We start from the raw sequence: 22,498 nt of genomic DNA on the forward strand, positions 1-22,498 counted from the left end.
GCCCTACTCTATAGCAGAAAAGCTTGGACACACTGAATTCAAGCCAAGCAATCTCTACATAAGTCTAGCTAATGGTTCACACAAAGATGTAGTTGGTAAATTGGAGAGCCTCCTAGTCAAGATAGGCAAGGCAAGAATTCCCACTGATTTTATCATAATAAAGATGGATAAGGAGGTAGAGGATCCAATCTTGCTTAGGAGACCATTCCTTGCCACAGCAGGAGCAATCATTGATGTTAAGGAGGGGCTGATAAGGTTGAACATATCTGAAGGTTTGACCATGAACTTTGATATTACAAATCCATCTAACCTACCAACCATTGGAGGTCAACCATTTAAGATTGAAGATAAGGATGATTTTGGGGTTTTGAGAGAAGAAGAGACTTCAACAGCTAAGGTCACATCTCATGAGGAATCAGTTCAACATCTTAAGGGTTCAGTTCAAGAGCTGACTGATCTGGTGAAGGATCTTCAAGTTAAGCTCAACAAGAGGTCTTTGAAGAAGGCAAGACCAAGACTCAAGTTTAAGAAGAAACAAAGTTCAAGTGTTAAGAAAGTAGTGATCAAGAAGGAACACCAAGGTTACCAAGTCGAACCAGGGGGGATTTCATCACCTCCTTGGTATCTAAACAAAACCTAAGAAGGCAATCAAAAGTCAAGCTTAGTGACTCTAAACAAGCTCACTAGGGAGGAAGTCCCTAAGGTATCCATGTACATATTGTTTAAGGTTTTTGGTATTTTGATTTTTGTTTTAGTATTTTCATGATCAGGGAAGCAAGGGAGACCAGATAGAAGAGGAAAAGAAGACTCGTGGTCCAACTCGACCCCCCCACTCGAGCACGTACTCGACCGAGTCCCGGTCGATTCCCATCGTCGAGCTGCCCCAATCTCCACCTCAAAGTCACCAACAAGACCCCAACTACTCCTATGACCGCATGCAGATGGATGTGGACAACTACTTCCACAATCCCTAAGGTACCACTATCACCTTCCCTTGTAGATATCATTGCATTTGACATTGTGTTTTGTTTTTTGTTTTTCATCTTGAATCCTCAATCAAATTTCTTTCACACAGGGACTGTGTGATTTAAGTTTGGGGGAGGGTTTGAGATAGCATTTGACATTGTGTTTTGTGATTCTTATTTTAAATTTTTAGCATAATCATGTTAATACTTGCATAGCATCTAAGGCATAGAAAAACCCTAAAAATTTGAAAATTTTTGCAAAAATCTTTATAAAAAAAAGAGAGTGTTCATGTAGTTTGCACTGCACATTAGGATCTTGTTTAGCATGTTTCATGTAGGATTGTATAGTACTTGCATTAGGGATCTATGATGAGTATTCCCTTATTAGCTTGTTTATTCACTAGACTAGGATCAATGCCCAAGTTAATAGTACTTTGATGCTAGTTGAGTGGTTAGAATAAGATTGAACCAAGCCTTGAATTCCTACATTGCATTTGGTCTAAATTGAAGCATGTCGAGATTTGAAACCATTTCCTATTTATAAGAACCTAATATTGACTTTCAATTATCAATGTGTGCAATGCTTTAAACTCATGGATACCACATACATATTTGGATCATCTTTTTCCTTTTTACCACTCTTGTTGATCCAAGTAGCTGATTTCCTCATTAAGAATCAGTTCCCCTACCCCTAAACCAAACCTTCTTTCAAGCCATGTTTATTCTTGTGTGTGTGAGGCCTATTTTTGGGATTGAGCTTGGTAGAAAGTGTTAGGTTTGAACTGACAAGAGTAAAGCCTTGTGTAGTTCTAGTTTGCATTTTTCAAACTAGATAGGACTAGGTGGTTCACTTGTTGGGTTTGGGACTTGGCTATTATGAAAAGAAAAGAGGAAAAAGAGAAAGAAAAGGTTAGGGTCTTTAGGAGGGGAATGTGTTTAAGAAAATTTAAAGTCTAGTGAAAGAATGGGAAGAATAAGGTTGTTTAAAGATGGTTCTAGTTAAAGAAAAGAAAGAAAGAAAAGAGAAGTCTAGCAAAATGCTTATATGTCCTAAGAATAAGAAGAAAAGAGAACCATAGCCAATGAGTAAGAATCCCCCATTCCACTAGAAAGATCAAATAAGAAACCTCTCCTAAGACTTTAAAACCAAAAAGAGAAAAGGGTGAAAAAGAAGAAAAGAAGTTAAAGGGTAGCACTAGGATCAATTGGGTTTAGATTGATAGGATAAACACTTTGGGTACCTTTGGGTAGACAAGGTTTTGTTCTTGTATGTGTCTAAGTGTTCTTACCTTTAGCATTCTTCTAAAGCTCAATTCATTTTTTATGAGAGAACCTTGATATTGATAAGCCCTACTCTAAAAAGAGACCATCATTGTCTCTAAACCTTTTACTGCCAAGCCAAATGAGTTTAAGCATTGCATAGAATTGATTCATGTTCTTGATTAATGAATGTTATAGGAAATGGTTGATTTGAATGCATGTGGATGTCTAAGGCTCAAATCAGTGAAGGTTGTGATATGCTTGTCTAAAGTCTTTAAGTATAGCTCATTCAACTTGCATCATAGTACTAGTAACTTGGACATTGATTCTAGATAGTCTATTTGCAAGCTTTAGGAGCTGAGATCCCACTTTCAAACCTCACCTACCTTCTTTTGTCTTTGATTATTTGTTTGAGGGCAAGCAAAGACTAAGTTTGGGGGTGTTGATGTTCATATATTTTACCTTGTTTTCCCTTAGTTTATTCACAACTTTTGCATCTTTTGCTATCCATTTAGGCCATTATTGTGTAGCTTTAGGACTAATCATGCATTAGAGTATAGTTGCATTGCATTTGCATCTTTTCATGCATAAACATGTGATTTTGGAGCTTAAGGAGCATGGAAGCAATGTTGAGGAGAAGTGAAGCTGTCCTGAGGAGAAAACAAGAGAGTTAAGGCTGTAGAATCAAGGTCCGGAGTCCAACTCGACCGCACCACTCGACCGTGTGCTGAGGAGGACTCGACCGAGTGGAGAATGCACGAGAGAAGCCAGCTCGACCAGCCACTCGACCGAGCACTGGTCAAGTTGACCGAGCAAGTTGACCACTTTGACTTTTTGTATTTTTAGGGCTTCCACCTCACCTCCTATATAAGGCCCTTGTACTTGCAGCCACCAAAGAGTCCAGCTTTTTAGAGAGTCTAAAACCTAGTTTTTACCTTTTTTAGATATTATTCCTTTTGCACTTTTATTTTATTTTTTTAGATCTTGTACTTGTTTGAGAGAGAAAGACTAGATTCTTATATTTTGTTTGTTTCATAACTTTCAAAGTATTAAGATTTCGAGTTTTATTCCGTCATCAATATTGTAGATCTCTGTTTCATCTCTCTAATGATGCAAGTTTCATTATTTTCTGGGTTTTTGACATATTTCACCATGTGTTCTTGTGAGTAGTTTGCTTAGGACCTTGAGGATGGGTTAGGCTGGGTTGATCTTGTGGTTTGTTTGATTTGGTCAAGCTTGATTGTTGTAGATCTCTTCTAGGCTAGATGATCTTAATGCTGATCCTATATCTGAGAAGGTAGGGTTTGATTTCAAGCATCTTAGCATCACACCAATGTCTAAGGAGCATAGATAAGGCTAGATCTAGAGCTTACCATTAGGCTTGCTAAGAGATTAGGAGTCTTGTTTGGTTTGAGATGTATTGCTTAATGCCTGCTTGTGTAGATTCTTTACTTTGTGAGACCAAGTCTAGAATTGCATAGGTTTGATTGTTTCTTGCCATGAGAGTGGATTAAACATGTCTTAGAATAGTATGTCTAGAGATCAGCTCAATGTTTGCTTGAGATTTGTTGACCAAGTTAGATAACTACAATGATTAGCTCAGCCCATGAATCCCTCCTCAAGACCTTCTTTGTTTATTGAAATCCTAGTCTAAATATCATTGCTTGCTTGTTGTTTGATTAGTTTTAGCATTGCTCTGTTTTTCTTGTGTTGCTCTGTTTTCACGTTTAAGTCTAGCTCGACCACGTACTCGACCTATACTCGGTCGAGTGCTGCTCGAGTTCATCCCCAGAACTTGTGTTTTTGATTTGTGATTGTCTTGTTTCATTCCTGTTTCATTTCCATTGCATTCACATAGTTTCCTCTTCATTACTTGTCTTGCATTAGTTCATTAGCATAGTGTCTATCTCTGTTCTAGTTTCTTTATAGCTTTAATTTGTTTGTTCTGTTTGCATTTAGTATCTTGTTCTAGTTGTTTTTACTTTCTGCATTTCATATCTCATTTTAGGATTGTTAGTGACAAACAATCTTTACAATTGGCTTGACTTAGACTCATATGCACATCTTAATTGTTCACAATCACTCAGATAGGATTGACACCTCTTATACTGCAACTGCATAAGGGGAATTGAAACACCCTGACTTCTATTCATTCCATACATCATCATTCCATACATCATTCATTCATACACCACAAAGAAAGTCAGTTTCATGTGACAAGTAAGAAGACTGAAAAAACTGAAACATGTAAGAAGAGTGTGACAAGTAAGAAGTGTAAGAAGAAAGAACTTGATGAGGTTGGTTTTCTACAATGCAAGCCGCAGAGGTAGTCACACTCTCACAGGGACCAGAAACACTCACACAAGGAAGCAATATCTAGGTACTCAAGTCAGATCTAGGAAAGAAGAAAATGAGTAAAGGAGTTTTATTGGAAGTAGTTGCAAGTTTTTGTTTTGTTTTCAGAATGTGTTGCAGATTTTTTTAATTTTCAGACCTGTTGCAGGTTTTTTGTTTCTCAGAAAGTGTTGCATGTTTTCTTTGTTTCAGAATATGTTGTAGACTTTTTTTTTTCAGAATGTGTTGCAGATTTTTTTTTTTAGAATATGTTGCAGGCTCTGTTTTTTTCAGAATGTGTTGCAGGTTTTATTTTTGTTTTAGAATATGTTGCAGACTCTGTTTTTTTTTTCAGAATGTGTTGCAGGTTTTTTTGTTTTAGAATATGTTGCAGGTTCTTTTTTTCAGAATGTGTTGCAGGTTTTTTTGTTTCAGAATATGTTGCAGGCTATATTTTTCTTCAGAATGTGTTGCAGGTTTTTGTTTTGCCTTTTGTTATGCTATTATCTTTAAACCAGTTGTCTCTTAAACCACATATAATCTAAATTGATCAACACATACAGACTCTTACACATAGCCATACAAGAGAGTCATACTAGTAACACCTACAATCTTCCCCATAGCCATACAATAGAGCTCACAATTACAATGGCAACACCTATTGTCTTCAAAGCTATCATAACTGTCACCCAATTGCTCATTTGCAATCATGACTTTTTGTCAAAATTCTTCTCAAGGATTTCTTTCTGAAGCTCCAAATTTGTCTTCCACTCACTGACATCATCTGCAACTTTCTTACACTTCTCATCAACCACCTTTATTTCGTCTAACAAAGCATCATCCACCAAAATGAACAAATGTTCCTCTTTCTTCTTCTAATACACATACAATCCATTCAATATATCAGTTCAATCAAGAATTTAAATGAAAAGATGAATCCATTCTTCTTCATTGCATTTAAGCATCTCCAGAATCTTGGCTAAGGGTTCTCCACACCAACAACTCGTCGGAACACCATGAGGAGCTTCTCGATTAGCTAAACGGAGACACCGAAGAGTAGCTCATGGTTTTTTTTTGAGATATTGATTTTTGGAGAATCCAGAATCTCCAAATCAATTTTTTTTTAATAAGCGTACATTGTTACCGTCACGGAATATTTAATCAACGTTGTATGGTGAAGGTAAACGTGAAACAATAATCTTGATTTTGTGGTTTAATCGGGTTTAGTAATCGTAAATCTAAGTCTTGATTGGATGTGTATGATTATTAGTTTTAAAAAAGTTTATGTTGCTTTGTACAGAAATTATAAGTTTGTGTTGGTTTATGAAGAGTTAAAAAGTACAGGTTGAAATGCTGAGAATGGGGTAAGTAGAGGTTGATATATAACGCCGACCCTTTATATTTATTTATATATATATATATAAATCTATATTTATTGGGAATTAAGTTTCTTTTAATAAGTTGGAGATAATTCAGGGGTAATATACTTATTTTTATAATCAATTATAATAACTATAGAAAGCTTGTTATTTAAATTCTTATAGTAATAATACTAATATAAAAAAATATATATTTTATTTTTATATGATTATGTTAATAAGTTATATGTTCTTTATTTTTATTAACTTTATATTAATTGATATGTTTTTATAGGCTTTTTAGAATATTTTACTTATATTGATTTTAAGAAATCAATATAACTTTAATTTGTATGTTTATAAGTAAATTTTAGTGAAATTTTGCCTTAAAATAGTACGTAATTATTTACTTAGTTTTAATATGTGATATTTAAACTTATGTGAGAAATGATTATATATCTAATTATTATGAGAATTTGTCAAAATATCCTTTTTAGAATAACCAATTTAAAATTATTCATTTATTATTCAGTTAACTGTTTTTTTTTATTATAACGGCATGTTAATGTAATTAAGTAGAAAATCTAAAAATATTTTACTAAAAAATGCATAGAGCTTTCTAACAGCATACATGAGCTCTTTTTGAGAAGTCTGCTTCTCTATTAATATAGGGGATGATTGACCGAGTCCACGTCAGAAAAACGGCCAACTGGTCCGTGGCAGCCGTGGCTGCTAAGAATCTCGCACGTGTGGAGCATTTCCTTGAAATGAATCTTTCTTCCGCTTCTGCTTCTACGTTTTGTTTTCTCATATATATTATTTTAAAGGAAGAAAAGTATATTATAATTAGTTTAAAAGTTCACTTTCTCAGATCCCGATTCCTTTCCCTTGGAACTTGAACAATCGCTTGAACAATCATCATCTTCTTCGTTCTTCTTTCACGCTCTCTCCAAAATCCAGATGGATAGATACAATACTTTATCAGATTTTCTCAAGGAGTTCTACATCCCTACGTACGTCCTGTCGCAGGAACCGGAGGAGGAGGAGGAGGCTCTCCCCACCTTTCAACCACCTACGAGCCCCGTCCTTGTCTTCATCAACTCCAAAAGCGGTGGTCAGTTGGGTGGCGAACTCATTCTCACCTACCGATCTCTTCTCAATCACAATCAGGTCTTTGATCTTGGCCAAGAGACTCCCGATAAAGTGCTCCGCAGAATCTATCTTAACCTGGAGAGGCTCAAGGATGATGACTTCGCTCGTCAAATTCGGGAGATGGTTCGACTTCTTCTTCTCTAAGCTTCGTCATCAATATCTTCTCTAAGCTTCGTCATATGCTTCGTCGCCTCCATGCCATTTCAATCCAAAGCTCGGTGAACAGCTTCTCTATTTCATCCTCTTCTCTCTTCGTGGTCCTGTTCAATCTGCAAAGGTACAATTTCTATCTTCACTCTCTCTCTCTATCTCCCCATCTCTCTAACTCTCTCTATCTTCACTGGTTTTTGAACATTTGAACATTTGAATAATTCTGGGTTTTTGAACATTTGAACATTTGAATAATTTTGGGTTTTTTTTTGAATTCTTAGTTCACATTCCAAATGTTGTAGATACATAACTTGTGAACGATCGATATGCTCTTTAATTTTAGTACCCATGATGAACAAATTGGTTCCGAAATTAATTTTGTCATAACTTTTAAATCGTTAATCCAAATAAAGATCTGTATTTTCCTGTGGCTTTGTATGTCTGTGGTGAATGTTTTCACCAAGTTTCATAAATTTCTGAGTTGTTTTGGCACTTTCTTTGTAGCTTAACTTAAGTCCCTTGTTAATGTTATTGGCAATGGCTGATGTGTTTAACACTTGTTTGTTTGGCTTTTGATGATTTCTCAGGTTAAAACTCAAGTGTTTTGAGAAAGAAGATGTCTAAAGATGTAAGTGTTTTGGCTTTTATCTTAGTGTTTGGTTTGGATCTTAGTGGTTGTGGTTTCATATTTTTTTATGCATCGTTTTAGAGTTGGACGGATGATGAAACTCGATTATTCTTTCAACTTTATGCGGATGAGAGAAAAAAAGGAAATAGAACAAGTGTAGGAATGAATCAAACTGGGAAAGATACCATCATGAAGAAGTTTGAAGAGAAATTTAAGAGGGGATTTAACAAATGGATCCCTCATTTTAAGAATAAGTATGATTCGTGTAAGAAAAAGTACGCCACCTTTAGAACGTTAACTCATAATAGGCCTGAGGCTCGGTATGATGATATGGGAAGGTTGGAGATGTCAGATGATTGGTGGAAGCAACGGATAGAGGTACTTGCTTGTGCTATATATGCTTGTTCTTTTGATCACAGTCTCTTCTTAATGTAGTTACTCTGCCTAAGTTTAGTAGTATATAACACTCCTTTGTTTATGCTTTATAGGAATGGCTTGCAGCAAGAAAATTTAGAAGCAAAATGATTGCTAATATGGATGTGTTTGAAGAAGAATTCCGTTTGGTAGTAGTTATTGGAGCTAAAGGATGGAGCGCTCAAACTGGAGAAGCTAGTTTAAATTCTACAGTGGATGGAGATGATGATGATGAAGTTGATTCTGTTGACAAAGATATGCCAGCACCGGTAGAGAAACAGACTCAAACACAAGCCCAAGTTGGAAGTTCAAGAGCAAAAAAAAGGCGTAGGGAGAAAGATATGGCTGTTGAAGTTGTTATAAAACGGACCGAAGCTCTTGAGAAGAAGAATAAAATAGCGGAACAGATGTTGGAGCGTGAGTATGCATCAAGTGTTGAGAGTGTATTAGAGACACTTAATGGATTGCCTGGAATTATGAAGTGGTCTTCATTTTACAAAGCAGCAGTTCAGCATCTTATAGCAAATGAAGCAACCAGGCGGGGTTTTATAGCTTTTACTAGTGCTGAAGATAAGATTAGTTTTTTGGAGCTTATGACTAGAAGGAAACTTGATGATTTGTAGTGTTTATGAAGCAGATCATGACATTGCATGTGTTATAGTTTTGGTTTTGTTGTGTTATGAACGAGTTTTGGTTTTGGTTGTATTATGAACGAGTTTTGGTTTTGGTTGTGTTATGAACGAGTTTTGGTTTTGGTTGTGTTATGAACATTGTTGTGTTATGAACGATTAACGAGTTTTGGTTGTGTTTGGCAATTAGTTTATTTATGGCAACTATTCTATGGTTTTGTAGATGATTAGAAGATGGATGTTGGGTGATGATGATGGTGATGATGATGATGAACTTGGTTTGATTGATTCACTTACTGCAAAGAGGTTAAGTCATAGAACAGATCGAAGAGCAGGATGGTGTCATGTCCAACAACTTATGCATGGATCAGATACACAATGTTATGACATTCTTCGAATGAACCAAAGAACTTTTGAGGCTTTATGTAAGATGCTAGCTACACGATATGGATTACTAGAGTCTGAAAATGTCTACATTGAGGAATCTGTTGCCATGTTTCTTGAGGTCGTTGGTCAGGATAAAACTATCTGAGATATAGCTGCAAGATATCAGCAGTCATTGGATACAGTGAAAAGGAAGGTTGATGATGTTTTGAGTGCTCTCATCAAGTTTGCAGCAGATACACTAAAGCCACAAGAAGGTGAATTTACCAGAGTAAACCCTATTTTGAGGAATGATGATCGATATTGGCCATTTTTTAAAGATTGTGTTGGAGCACTTGATGGAACTCATATCCCGGTTCGTCCTCCAAGTCGATCTGCAGAAGCATATAAAGGTAGAAAGCAAGAACCTACAATAAATGTTCTTGCTATATGTAACTTCGATATGAAGTTCATATACGCATATGTCGGTGTACCTGGTAGAGCACATGATACAAAGGTCTTGACTCATTGTGCGAGGTATGAACCTTTTTTCCCACATCCTCCTAGTGGGAAGTACTATCTTGTTGACTCTGGGTATCCCACAAGGATAGGGTATCTTGGTCCACATCGTGGTTTGCGATATCATTTTGGTCAATTTGCTAGAGGAGGACCACCAGTAAGTGCACGAGAGTTGTTCAACAGAAAGCATTCAGGTATGCAATTTGTGATTGAGCGGACATTTGGAGTGTGGAAAGCAAAATGGAGGATTTTGGATCGTAAGCATCCAAAATATGGTCTCACTAAGTGGATTAAACTCGTAACGGCAACGATGGCACTACACAACTTCATACGGGATTCACATAGGGAAGATCATGATTTTGTACATTGGCAAAGTACAGAAGCATATCATGGTGATGAAGGAGAAGGAGAAGAAAGAGAAGAAGAAGGAGAAGGAGAAGGAGAAGAAGAAGAAGAACAAGAAGAAGAAGAAGAAGAAGAAGAAGAAGAACATATTGCATATGAGCCGACCGGTGATAGAGCGATGGAAGCTCTGCGTCAAAACATCACGAATGAATATGGTCAAGGCCGTTTACCTTATTAGAAATTTTTACTTATATTTTTATGACTTTGGCTATTCTTTTTGTTTATGACTTCGTTTATTATTTTAGTTATAAAGACTTTGTCTACCCTTTTTCTTATAACTTTTTTTATTACTTTTCGTCCAATGTTTTGGTTTATTATTTTTGTTTTAATTTAGCTCATGATTTATCACAAAAATATGTTGTTATAACTATATATCTAACTGAAAATTATTACCAGCTAAGATTAAAAATATTTTCTGGTTGTAAAAGATTTAAATTACAATTTTTTGATTTAAAATATAATGATACAAATTTATAAAAATAAAATAAGAATTGAGTGTAAAATTGCCGCAGCGTCAGTAAAACGAATACAAAACCTGCGGTTGCGGTAGCGGCAACGACAACGTTAATAAAATGAACAGAATATGTGCGGCAGCGGTAGCGTCAGCCGTAGAGATAACGATGACTAAATGAACAACAACATGCGGTAATGTTTGACGTTGTCGCTGCCGCTGCCGCCTACGATGACGAAACGAACAGGACCAATGTCAATTGTTTTCGTTTTCGTTTGTTACATAAGGAAGGAGGATAAGGTACGGTAGGGAGGAGGGTACCCGTACCTTTTTGGTTGGTTTCAAAGTCGGGCGATATTGAATGGGCCTAAAAGTTTCCGGCCCAACTCACTATATCTTCTTATTCGAGGTCCTGGCATCTGCGGTGCGGAGGAGAAGGGAGGCGGCGAGGGAATGGAGAGTTGCGGGCGGAGCAGTCTGAGCGTAATAGCCTCCTCAAGACCGTTTCAATATCTCCCGTCAAGTGGCCGTCTTTTTCCCTCCCTTAGCTTAATGCATCTGAAGCGAAAGCTATCTCTCTCCACCACCTCGTTTTCCTCCAAAATTTTCTCTCCTCTGTGTAACTCTCTCGCGGAGGCTCTCATTTTTTAAAATTAAAAAAAAAAAAAAAAAAAAAACATTAAAGCTCTCTGGCGCTACTATTTGACTTGTAATCTTTCCGAGTTGGTGTAGGCGAGTCAGACAAGGGAAGTCCCCTACCGCGAGGGGCGGGAGAAGGAATCAAAGAAGATGCGAGGAATAAGCTGCTTCAAGTAGTTCTGGTCTCTCCCCAGGTTTGCACTCTCACTTGCTACATACATATCTGACTCCCTTAAGTTCCATATGCTTTGCTCTTTTGCCTCTTATTTTGTTATTTTTGTTTTTTCCGCCGTTTGTTGACACATATATCTTTGGTCTCTCTCTCTCTCTCATGTTTGTGCATTTCCGACAAGTTCAATTTTTTCAGACTCGGATCTTTAACTTGTACTCTCCTTTACAGATACCTGGGAATACAGGTTGCATTGCAAGAACATGTGCGGCCTCAGCTGTTGGGCTGCATTTGGTCGGGGTAAATCGACTATCAAACAAACACGACTTATTCATTATTTCCAGTGGTCATGACTCACTCTTCATCTGATCCTTCTTCAGCCATTAGGTTTTCAAGTTGATGACGCCAGAGTAAAGCGAGCTGGTTTGGATTATTGGCCGTATCCGACCTTATTTGTCTATACATATGAATTTATTTTGGTTTCATGTCAGAATATAGAGTTTACTAGTATAGATTTCTACACATCCGTACTGCTTTGCTCCCTTGCATGAGCATCTCACCTGTTATCGTAAGGTTATATGTTGTGTGTGAGATTCATGCCCTTTCATTAGTGGTTCGTCTTCTTAACTTGAAGCATAGTTATGTGGTTGTCAGAGCGCATAGCTCATGGGATGAGTTTCGAGAATATTTCAGGCAGCAGGTTTACTACTTCTCCAACATACTACTAATATTCAGTAGCTCAATTTCCTATGTGTTGCTGTCTGACTTGACATATATTTCTATCTTTGGTTCAGGAAGGAGAAAAACGTATGATAGCTTTCACAAAAAGGGGAACAAGGATACATTCAGTAAGTTGTCTGTCCCTTGGAACTCTGTTTTCGTTTCATCTCTGTTTGTTTACCAACCAGAAATACACTAGCAATTAGGTTGCTGAGAAAAGAGTCACAACTTGATGTAGGAATTCTCTTACCGAAGAGGCGATTACCTCTTGTTCGGGTCAGAGACAAGCGGTCTTCCTCCTGAAGCGCTGTTAGACTGCAAAAAGGAACCATATGGAGGGGGGACCCTACGTGTTCCGATGGTAGAAACATATGTGAGATGTCTAAATCTTTCAGTGAGTGTGGGAATTGCCGTGTATGAAGCTTCCAGACAACTGAACTATGAGCAAATTGAGTGTGCGCCTGAAGGCTGTGTGGAGGGTGAAGAATCATTGTTGACAGATGATATATTTGCGTGATATATTGGATGGTTGCGAAGAAAGAAGATGAGGCATAGCTATAATGGTTGGTAAGCATTGATATGCAGGCAGCACATGGATCAGGTTATCAATATTACCAATGTTTACTTGGAAATTTCATCTTGAAGGAAAGACTACCTTACCTCTTCATTTTGTAGCTGCTTATCATTTTGTACCTTACCAGGGATGAGAAAGTTTTTGAGTCTCGAGATTTAGAATTGGAACGTTTTCTATTCGAGAAATCCTGGCTTAGCTAGTTTCCTGAATCATAAGTACTAAAGACCCCAAGAGTATGTACTTTAAGTTAAGGAAAATGCTGCTATCAGAAGCTCAGCTACAGGTAGTACATATAAGCGATGTAACAATTAGTAATAACGGACTTGTCAAACAAGCACTAAGCGGACGGATGAGGTGATGATATAGGTGAAACGGTATTTCTGGTGATAGTAGAAAGATGGCGAAGCAAGCCAACAGATTTTGATATATTTTTAGCCCCACATTACATCAGTAACGTTCATGTGCCCTGATTTGCAGTAACTGATAATTGTTAGAGATGCAGAATTAATATAAATGATTCCCTACTATCACAAGTCATAAAGCATCGGGGTCTAAGATGTAATCTTCCAAATCGAGTCAAATTGTTACAATGAATGAGAAATACCAAGGGAGAGAAAAGAAAAGTTGTTATCACAAAAACCTTTGCCTTAGTTCATATGTGCATGTTCTCAAGGAAGTCAGACAACCTATAAAGACAAATAACCATCCAGAGATAAGCTGAAACCGATTGGAAGAAGAACCTAGTGGTACAAGTTGAAGGCACCAATACCTTATATCTTTTGCTATCACAGTCTGCCCATCTTCTGCATCCAGATGTCGCAGAAACACTTCCTCCAAACGACCATCATGATAAGCATGCTGCAATAACACCCACAACCCCCCCCCCCCCTTTTGAGTTTTAGATGTGCATCCATATCAACACCATCAAATATACGTTCCAAGGGGAAAATAGTCAAATTATACTCCACCCAAAACGACAAAGACTACTATGACCTCCCAATACCATATTATAGCTATATAACCTAAGACTCTCACTTTAACTAACTTTAATAGGGATAGCTAATAGATATCCTCATTGGACGAGTCCTCAGATTCTATATCCATGTGCATCAATAACATCATCATATCCGTTGTAGTCAGCTCATCATCGTCTGTATCTTCAAACCCAATAGGACCATATTCGCCTTCCGAAATTATATTGCCGATCATATTAACAAGTGTATCCACGTCCGAGAAGTTAGATCCAGAGGGACGTGGACGCCTTGGAGGTGGCCTGTGGTATTTCCATGCATATGACCCTGGCTTCACGGTGTGCTGGAACACAACAACATCCATTAAGGACTAATCAAGCTTTCTAAGGACTTAGTGGAAAATTCTACAAACCCACCCTCCCTCAATGCAGAAAACTCATCACAGTATTTTATCTCAAGCCTATTATACGTCACTAACCATTGATGCTATATCACATTGATCAATTTCATACGCTTCCTCAATGTCTATCCAGACATAAAAATTAAGCTGAAATCTTTATGTAGTAAACTAACTGCCAACTCTTGGATAAAGTAAAGCTTCAACGCTATGGTTATCAACAAACATTTTAAACCTTCTAGATTTGCAACATCTGGTAATAAGTAGTATACTAGTATTTAAAGGTAATCTCAAAGAAAGACAACACAAAAGGTAAAACAGCAGGGATTGCTTGTCAGTTAATAAACAGCAAAACATAATAGTTGACATTATCTCGAGCATGCATTAGAGTTTCAGAGCGCGTTAACAATGCTGATTCAAAATTGCTTTCAGAAAGATACCAGAAATGCTCATGTATGAAATCAAGGCAGCAAACACAACAATGAGACCTGATTTCAATGTAATCTTGAGCAGCGGTGCCAAATGCCTACTTAAAACAACTACATCTCTGAATTCATTTCAGTCAAAGGCACCGCAGAGATAATAAGAACCAAAACTAATCCAATCAACATGGTTTCAAATACACCCCCACCTTAAAAAGGATTGACTATCAGTAAAGAACAGCTACACATATTTTATGTCATTCTAGCATGCTTGATTTTATTAGAGTTTCAACCTTGAATGCATAAGAATACCTTATAGAAGCAACTGGTGCCAAACGGACAATTCCCATCTCCAAAATTGAAGTGCTTACAGTCGATTGACCTGGTAGACAAAGAGCAATTAATTGCATTCACAGAAACGAGGAAGCAATCATAAAATTGACTAATAAGCATACATATTAATCTTCCTTTTCAAGTATGATGAGCATAAAGATAGAAATAAACCCACTGTGTAATTTACCTGAGCTTTTCCCTGTAGTTATCCATAATTTCTTTTTTCTCTTCGGGAGCTGAAAACCAGATTACACTAGGGACAACAAAATATGATAACTTGCGGCATATGGGGCAAGCCCTGAGAGTGCTGTTGACATCCATTCCAGTGGAAGGAGAACTGCTGCGCCAATTCCTGATACATGCTATGCAGAAAGCATGATCACATTCAGTGAGTAACCCGAACTTCCGTTCAGCTGGGGTCGGCTTAGACAAAACACGTTCCAAACAGACACAACACTCGATCTCCTGGCTAAGTTTTAATGCTTCCAGCTGCTTATGCTTTTTTTCACATACTTTCTTGTGCTCCTCTCGCTCATCGAGTCTGAAAGGATGCAAGCAACATTTCCCACAAGTAAGGCAAATATTTCCATGGATGTGAGGGCATTCATCCCCACGAGGGCAATCACCAGCTGCAGCGTATGAACAAATGGGTTGTTCTTCTGGTTTGGCTGTACCAGGGTTGAAGGTGTTGTTGACCTCGTCTAAGGGATCCTGGTGAAGGGAATCCAAATTCCAAGTAGGTTTTAAAGATGATGAGGGAACTGGGATCAGATCTCTATCCGAGACACCAGGAAGAAAAGCACAGGTAAGAGGGTTGGAAGCTGAAGCAGGAGATGACCGAGAGGACGAGGAAGCAGATGGATGAGGCCGAGAAGCTTTGACATGTCCGTGCCTGCATCGACTTCCATAAGAGCAGATTCCTCGCTGGTAGAAGGTGCAAATCTGTAAATAAGGAAAAATCGTGTCTTAGAGAATACAAAAGGAATTTTCAAGTTCTGGTTCCCCTAGGGCAAGAAAGACAGAGAGCTAAAAAGCTTACATTATTTGTAGGATCCTTCCAGTCATGTGAAAATTCACAGTGGTCCCCTTTCAAGCATGCGCCGTGAGCAAAGAATTTACAAAGGATTCTAAGACAAGAAACAAAATCACCATATCAGGGACAAGGAGGAGAAACTAGATAGAATTACGGAGAAAAACATTGATAAAAAAGGAGAGATGTTTCCCCGTAGATGATTAAAAAAAAATAATAATACGTTGTCCCCGTAGATGAATGAGAGAATACATGGATTTTTATTGTAAGGGGGAGAAACCATAAGAGCCCACCCTGAGATTATCTTAATTGCTACGCATTGAAACTAAGATCATTCTAAAGACAGGAGGATTACTTGTATCAATTCCAATGAAAGCAGAATTTTGCTAAGCCTAAGAAGAAGAAGGATTACAAAACAACATATGGAATGGGTAAAGCACGCACCTTTTCGACATGGGCGATCGAGAGATACCTGGGCGGTGATACTGATTATAAATGACTCTCTCCTCCACCTCCTCCTCCTGCTGGTGAAAAGATGAAAGTTTTAGGGTTTCGCGGTTGAGAAGAGAGAGAGAGAATGTCCAACTTTCCTTTTAATTTGGGAATCAGGGGTGTACATATGCAAATATGATAGAGTTTGGGGCTTATATGGAGATTTTAATAATCCGGTAAAAAGCAAACTTGCTGAGAGAAACAGAGGGTTGTGATCAAATAAGAGAGAGAGAGGCTCTCGAATCTGATGAGATGGGTAGTAAACGTTATCCACCAAATAAACCAAGTTAAAAATGGCCACGAAAATCTTCTCGGCATCTCCGGTTATCTCCGCCTCCGCCACCAGAAAGCCGGTCCTCCCAAAGGCGATAGCATCGCGTCTTGGCACCTCCCTGGCCGCCGCGTTGGCCGCAACTTCCGTGCTGACGATGGTTCCTGCGCTGCCGGCGGCGGGCGAGGGGAACCAAACGTACAAAATATACTACGGAACGGCAGCGAGCGCGGCGAACTACGGGGGCTACGGGGGGAATTCGGATAGGAAGGCATCTGCGGAGTACGTGTATGATGTGCCGGAAGGGTGGAAGGAGAGGCTGGTGTCCAAGGTTGAGAAAGGGACAAACGGAACAGACAGCGAATTCTACAACCCCAAGAAGAGGACAGAGAAGGAGTACCTAACATTCCTGGCGGGGTTCAGACAGCTGGCGCCGAGGGATGTGATTCTCAACAACCTTGCCTTGTCGGACGTGGACTTGCAGGATCTAATAGCCGGCGCCGACAAAGTGGTGTCGGAAGAGAGGAAGGACGAGACAGGACAGGTCTACTATCTGTACGAGATCGATGGAGTTGGAAAGCACAGCCTGATCACAGTCACTTGCGCTAAGAACAAGCTCTACGCTCATTTCGTCAACGCCCCTGCACCCGAGTGGAACCGCGACCACGATACGTTAACCCATCTTCGCGACTCCTTCAAGACCGTCTCTTCTTCTTGAAATTAATGCATGTTCCTTCCATTAATCAATGTTCAATATTATCATTGTATTCAGGTGAAAATGAGAATACATATATGTTTGGATCGTTTGTTATGCGATCTTAATATAATAATATATATACTAGATTTTAACCGGTGGTGGTGTACAACGGATGTATAATTTTTATTATTATCTATAATTTATATTGTATTTGCTTGTTAAATTGTGGTTGTTTTGTAAATAAAGGAATAACTAAAATTTTCAGCCGCTTAAGGAATAATTAAAATTTTCAGCCGTTTAAACGGCTAAAATGTTAATATTAATTTTTAACATGCGGTACACTGTGTGACTATTTTTTTGTTAAATTTAGTTTGTTTTATTTAGTGTGAGATTCTATTTGGTTTTTTAGTTATTAGAACAAAAAAATATAAGGATTTAAATACATAATAAGTAATTTATAAGTTGTGATTAAGTCATATTTTCATAATGATTTACTTATTTTACAAAATCTTAGTTAAAGTAAGTTGATTTGACATGTCAAATATTCTAATATTAGTAGTGCTGACAAATAATAAAATAACGATTTAACCCGTGTTTATGCACAAATTTAATGATATTTTATTAATTCCAACATGTCTTCTTTATAAACCGTCCTACTATATAACAACATTGTATAATATTTTAAACTTTTTATAAGCTTTTATTTATAATATTTTAAAGTTTTTATCAAGTTTATATATATATATATATATCAAAAATATGATTTTAAAAAATGAGAATCAAAGTTTTTATCTATATTAACATTTTTATCTACATTAAGAATCGAAGCTAACATGTTTTGAAAAACAAAATAGGAATTAAATTGTTATTTTCTTTGTTTGCAAAGAATTTAAAGATATAATATATTCAAAAAACAATAGAAGGTGTCATTAATATAGTATAGCTTATGTTTTCATAGAATATTGATTGCAGTTTGTTACATTTCTAGTGGGAATGGAATGTAAAATATTTAGGAAACAAAATCTGATGTAATTATTATTTTAGGAAATTTTCTAGAGGTTAAGATTGTAAATAATTTTTTAAATAACTACAACTAAAAGGACATAATACAAAATGTACTTCAAAAATATTAATATATATATATATATATATTCATCAAATAGTACACATTGTTATTGATAATAGCATGAGTATAATTAAGAAGATGGAGAGCAGCAGCAAGCAAATGCTTGCCTTTGGAACATAAATAGAGAAACCAAATAATTCAGGTGTGGTTTGGTACCCTTAGGGCAACCCGAATGGGGAGATATATTTTTGGGCCTCTTAAAATTTTTAATTAATATATTATATACTTTTAGTAGAATAAGAGTTTTGGGAATCTTAGATAAATTTTTTCCCACCAATGGTGGGTTTTAATTTTGAGTCTCTTAATTTGATTTTTTCTTTTCTTGAAAATAAAAAATTTAATCTTGAATATGAAATTATTGCACTTGAGATATATATGTTTATAAAATTATTGCATTTCATAAAATTTTAAACATAGAAAACACTAAAACATAATAAAATAGAAGTACAATGCATAAAAAAGGAAAATGATTAATTGTATTATTGCAATTCATAAAAAGGGGAATAACAGAGTAACAACTAAATCACATGAACAAATTCATAAGAAAGAAAAAAATAAACGGAGTGTAAAAGAAGAGTTAAGAGGAAGAACAGAGAAACAAGTAAATCACATGTAATTAGGAAAATGAGAGAGTAAGAAGAGTTCAGAGGAAGAACAGAACCCTTGAAGATGTTACCACAGAGAAGAAGCGAAGCGTGTCCTTGTCTCCAGACATCACCCTCATCGATAAAAGCATCAACCATAACCTGAAATAACAGAGAAACAAGTAAATCAAGTGAACAAACATTCCCAACGCATGAACTGTTATCTAGTAAAGAGCAATGAAAAGAAACGAGCAACTCTAGCGCTCACATTTGGAAGTTAAAAGGTAAATTTAACTGGAAACGATGCATAGAATTAATGAACCGAAATAACTACCTACCTGTATATCTGCTTTGCTTGAAGGTGTCAGTTCACCATATAACTTCACATGCTAGAGGAAGAGCTCTAAACAGAAGATAAGCGTTAGTTGCATGACTAAAGTGACCCTCAACGATAAATATTACCTGAAGTGAAGTTTCCCTGCGATTCTCCCTTTTCTCTGTCCAACATATTTAAAACCAAGAATAAGACAAGCAAAATCGAGTTTATGAAAGGGTTATGGAGACCACATGGATGGGGGAACTGGGATAAGCTGTCCACAAATATAATGGCTGCAACATAAAAAAGAAGAAAAATAAAAGTTAGAATTGAGACGGATACAAACTGGCAGTAGGAAGAACGGTTTTGGAAACCTAAGCAAACAGGTTGAAACAAAACTGTAGACTTGATTAACAAAACTCCCGATGCACAAATACATGGAAACCTAAGCAAACAGGTTGAAACAAAACCTCTAATTTCATCATCAAAAAATATGAATTCATATAGAAAGAGAAAACACCATGCCAAGCAGAAGTGATAAGCCTTTAAACAATATAAAAATTGCGGATCACAAAATCAGAAAATCAAAAAGAGAAAGGAGAGAATGCCAACATCACAAGCCATCCTTCGCAAAAATAAATCAAAAGAGAACTAGCCTCCTCTATATCCTCACCATACCTAGAAGGAGAGAATGCCAACATCACAAGGAAGATCAACAAAATTACCTGAAACATCTAATAACAAGCCAAATCATGTTGAAAAATCCCCGATGGCCCAGTTCAAAATTCAGGAAGCCAATACATAAGAACAAACACTAGGCAAAAGGACAAGACATTCAATACACAAGAAAATTAACTAGAGGAAACAAAATCGAACAACATAGGCACTAAACGTGATCCAACACACAAGAAAATTAAAACCTTGATGAAGTACCAGAGCTAAAGATAAAAAAAACTTTGATAGCAATTCGATTACACTTATCTTGAATGCAATCCTCACTAGCAAGAACAGTCTCAACAAAACATTAACTAATTAGGCTAATCAAGCATCTTACAGAATTAGGCTTTCGTTCTGCTTCGTAGCCATGCTTCTTCTACCGCGGATTTGAGAGAAGAAGAAGAAGAGAAATCTCCTCCGCTTCAGATCTCCTCCGCTTTAGATCTCCTCCGATCCCAATCTCCTATCCCAATCTCCTCTGATTCCATAGCGTTTGATTCCTTCTCCTTCCTTTGTCAATTCTGGACTTCGATCGAGAGAGAAAAAGAGAGAGATAGGAAAAAAAAAAAAGAAAAAATTTGATCCGTCGCCTAAATTTTTTTTTCCTACTTCTATTTTTTTCTTCGGCCAACGAGTATGTGACACGTATGGACTCTTATTCCATAAACGGGTATGCTAAATAAGAGGCTCTCTTATATTTTTTTTTCTTTATCTGATTTTTTTTTTCTTCTTCTCTATTAAAACCTCACCTAGAACTCCTCCCCGTTGGAGATAACCTTACATATTTTTATATTTGCTTATGTCTGCAACTTTGCCGGCAATGGCATACACACGTAAAAAGTGTCTTGTTAACTAGTTTAGTTTTCATTGGAGTTTCAATTGCCCCTACGTACGACAATAGACTATACAAGACAGAGAACACAAGCACGGATATAGATACTAATCCCACGCCTAAGAGTTTCTCCATCCATCCTCTGTCTTCTTTTATTCTCTTACACTCATGGATCTCTCTAAACACCCTCTGTTTATATAGCACAGCTACTACTACTGCTAAATAAATATTCATAATCATATGATTATAGCAGTAGTAGACATGTGAATTATACAGAGTGTACAAATATATCAGAATATTAATTAAAAAAAAAAAAAAAAAAAAAAAGGAACAAGTGTATAGAAATGGTAGAGGTTTCCTTATGTGGGAAAACAGACAAGCAAGTTGTGCTTTTTGATAATCTCAAAGCCGAAAGCTGTACTTTTGTTTTAAACATATTTCTTTTGATGATTATATACTTATATATATACGGTACTACTATAAATCAAGAGCAAAATCCTCCTCATTCTTTTATTTTTTTAATATTAACTAGGTTTTGAATCCACTCTACAAGTTGGTTTATTTGATATATTTTGATATATTGATTACGGTAAAAAAATATTATCTCATAAAAAAATTAAAATAAGTACTAAGGGAAAAAATTAAATTTCAGATACACAATTTTTTTTAAATATAAAAATCAGTTGTATTATAAAATCAAATCTGATTAAAAAAATCATAAATTTAACTTGACGTCTAGGCGAGGCAAATCAAACTATTTTTTTGACCACTAGAAAAACAAAACAATTTTATAATCATGAATTTAACTCGTTTTTATATTTAATTGATCGCTACCACCTATATTTTCATGTTTTTTATTAAATGTTTTCTTATTCTTCATATTCTTTCTTGTCATTTTCATTGTCAAATTTTGTGTTAATTGTCATCGTAACTTTTACCGTTTGGTTCTTCGTTATACTCTTTTTCTTCTTCTTCTTCCTCGTCAACTTCTTCATATTTTTCGACTGAAAAACCTTTTTTTAGACTACCACACATCTTGTTAACCCATCAAACTCCAAGAAAAAAGCATTTCTTTTCTCATAAAATTTGTGAAATTCATGATTACCATCATAGTCAACACATGCACCCAATTATTGACAATTTTATCTATATACTTATTTGGTTTTAGATCCACGCGTTTAAAAACTTCTCAAACCAAAATCCTTACTTGGTTTATAATATTTTAAAAACATAATAAATTATACTAATAATTATTTATTTAATATGAATCATATGATATATAGAAATATGAGTACACTATATCAGCAAATAATATCAACCGTATCATATTATCAAATAACCGTAACCGTTTATAACAGTAACCGCTTGAACCGTAACCGTATTTAAACGTAACCGTTTAACCGTTTGTTAAACGATTCTGGTTAAGGTTACAAAAATTTCTAACCATAACCGATGGTTAATAAACCTTAACTGTGACAACCGCAACCCTAGTCATGCCTATGTATAGCTAATAAAACATGTGTGTTTGTCGTCCATTTTTTTCTTTAAACCTCAAAATTTGAATCAAACATCAAATTAAG

General features: G+C 36.4%; 4 protein-coding genes, 1 long non-coding RNA gene and 2 pseudogenes across 7 annotated transcripts; 5 read left to right on the top strand and 2 right to left on the bottom strand.

Moving 5' to 3' along the window:
- The first annotated feature begins 6,877 nt into the window (after positions 1-6,877).
- On the top strand, positions 6,878-7,213 carry LOC147940670 (diacylglycerol kinase 5 pseudogene; annotated as a pseudogene).
- Positions 7,214-7,812: 599 nt separating this feature from the next.
- LOC147940671 (uncharacterized) lies at positions 7,813-10,355 on the top strand (annotated as a pseudogene).
- Positions 8,010-8,999, top strand: LOC147940672 (uncharacterized). Its single transcript, XM_087459300.1, has 2 exons — positions 8,010-8,225; positions 8,336-8,999. The coding sequence occupies exons 1-2, from the start codon at positions 8,010-8,012 to the stop codon at positions 8,882-8,884; spliced, it is 765 nt and encodes a 254-aa protein (XP_087315426.1). The 3' UTR covers positions 8,885-8,999.
- A 540-nt stretch (positions 10,356-10,895) lies between the features above and the next one.
- On the top strand, positions 10,896-12,915 carry LOC104699514 (uncharacterized). The gene is made up of 7 exons (XM_010414820.3): positions 10,896-11,247; positions 11,361-11,461; positions 11,668-11,736; positions 11,817-11,875; positions 12,076-12,136; positions 12,231-12,284; positions 12,395-12,915. The coding sequence occupies exons 1-7, from the start codon at positions 11,082-11,084 to the stop codon at positions 12,671-12,673; spliced, it is 789 nt and encodes a 262-aa protein (XP_010413122.1). The 5' UTR covers positions 10,896-11,081; the 3' UTR covers positions 12,674-12,915.
- A 319-nt stretch (positions 12,916-13,234) lies between these two features.
- Positions 13,235-16,536, bottom strand: LOC104699515 (putative RING-type E3 ubiquitin transferase C3H69). Of its 3 annotated transcripts, none has more exons than XR_015561572.1 (6): positions 16,328-16,536; positions 15,893-15,980; positions 15,041-15,795; positions 14,833-14,902; positions 13,500-14,044; positions 13,235-13,416 (listed from the first exon to the last, which is right to left on the bottom strand). XR_015561572.1 is itself a non-coding variant. In XM_010414823.3 (6 exons), the coding sequence occupies exons 1-6, from the start codon at positions 16,336-16,338 to the stop codon at positions 13,383-13,385; spliced, it is 1,047 nt and encodes a 348-aa protein (XP_010413125.1). In that variant the 5' UTR covers positions 16,339-16,536; the 3' UTR covers positions 13,235-13,382. The 3 variants fall into 3 exon arrangements, 2 of the variants coding, with proteins under 2 accessions (XP_010413125.1, XP_010413124.1); XM_010414823.3 differs by having other exon boundaries at positions 13,500-13,588; XM_010414822.3 differs by having other exon boundaries at positions 13,235-13,588.
- Positions 16,537-16,668: 132 nt separating this feature from the next.
- Positions 16,669-17,497, top strand: LOC104699517 (thylakoid lumenal 19 kDa protein, chloroplastic). Its single transcript, XM_010414824.3, has one exon. The coding sequence runs from the start codon at positions 16,669-16,671 to the stop codon at positions 17,362-17,364; it is 696 nt and encodes a 231-aa protein (XP_010413126.1). The 3' UTR covers positions 17,365-17,497.
- A 1,428-nt stretch (positions 17,498-18,925) lies between these two features.
- Positions 18,926-20,845, bottom strand: LOC104699518 (uncharacterized). Its single transcript, XR_015561573.1, has 4 exons — positions 20,424-20,845; positions 19,516-19,662; positions 19,392-19,456; positions 18,926-19,215 (listed from the first exon to the last, which is right to left on the bottom strand). It is a non-coding gene; the product is annotated as an uncharacterized LOC104699518 (long non-coding RNA).
- Positions 20,846-22,498: the final 1,653 nt, after the last annotated feature.

The sequence above is a fragment of the Camelina sativa genome, chromosome 7 (assembly GCF_030686135.1).
Source record: "Camelina sativa cultivar CO46 ecotype springtype chromosome 7, ASM3068613v1".
Taxonomy (NCBI): domain Eukaryota; kingdom Viridiplantae; phylum Streptophyta; class Magnoliopsida; order Brassicales; family Brassicaceae; genus Camelina; species Camelina sativa.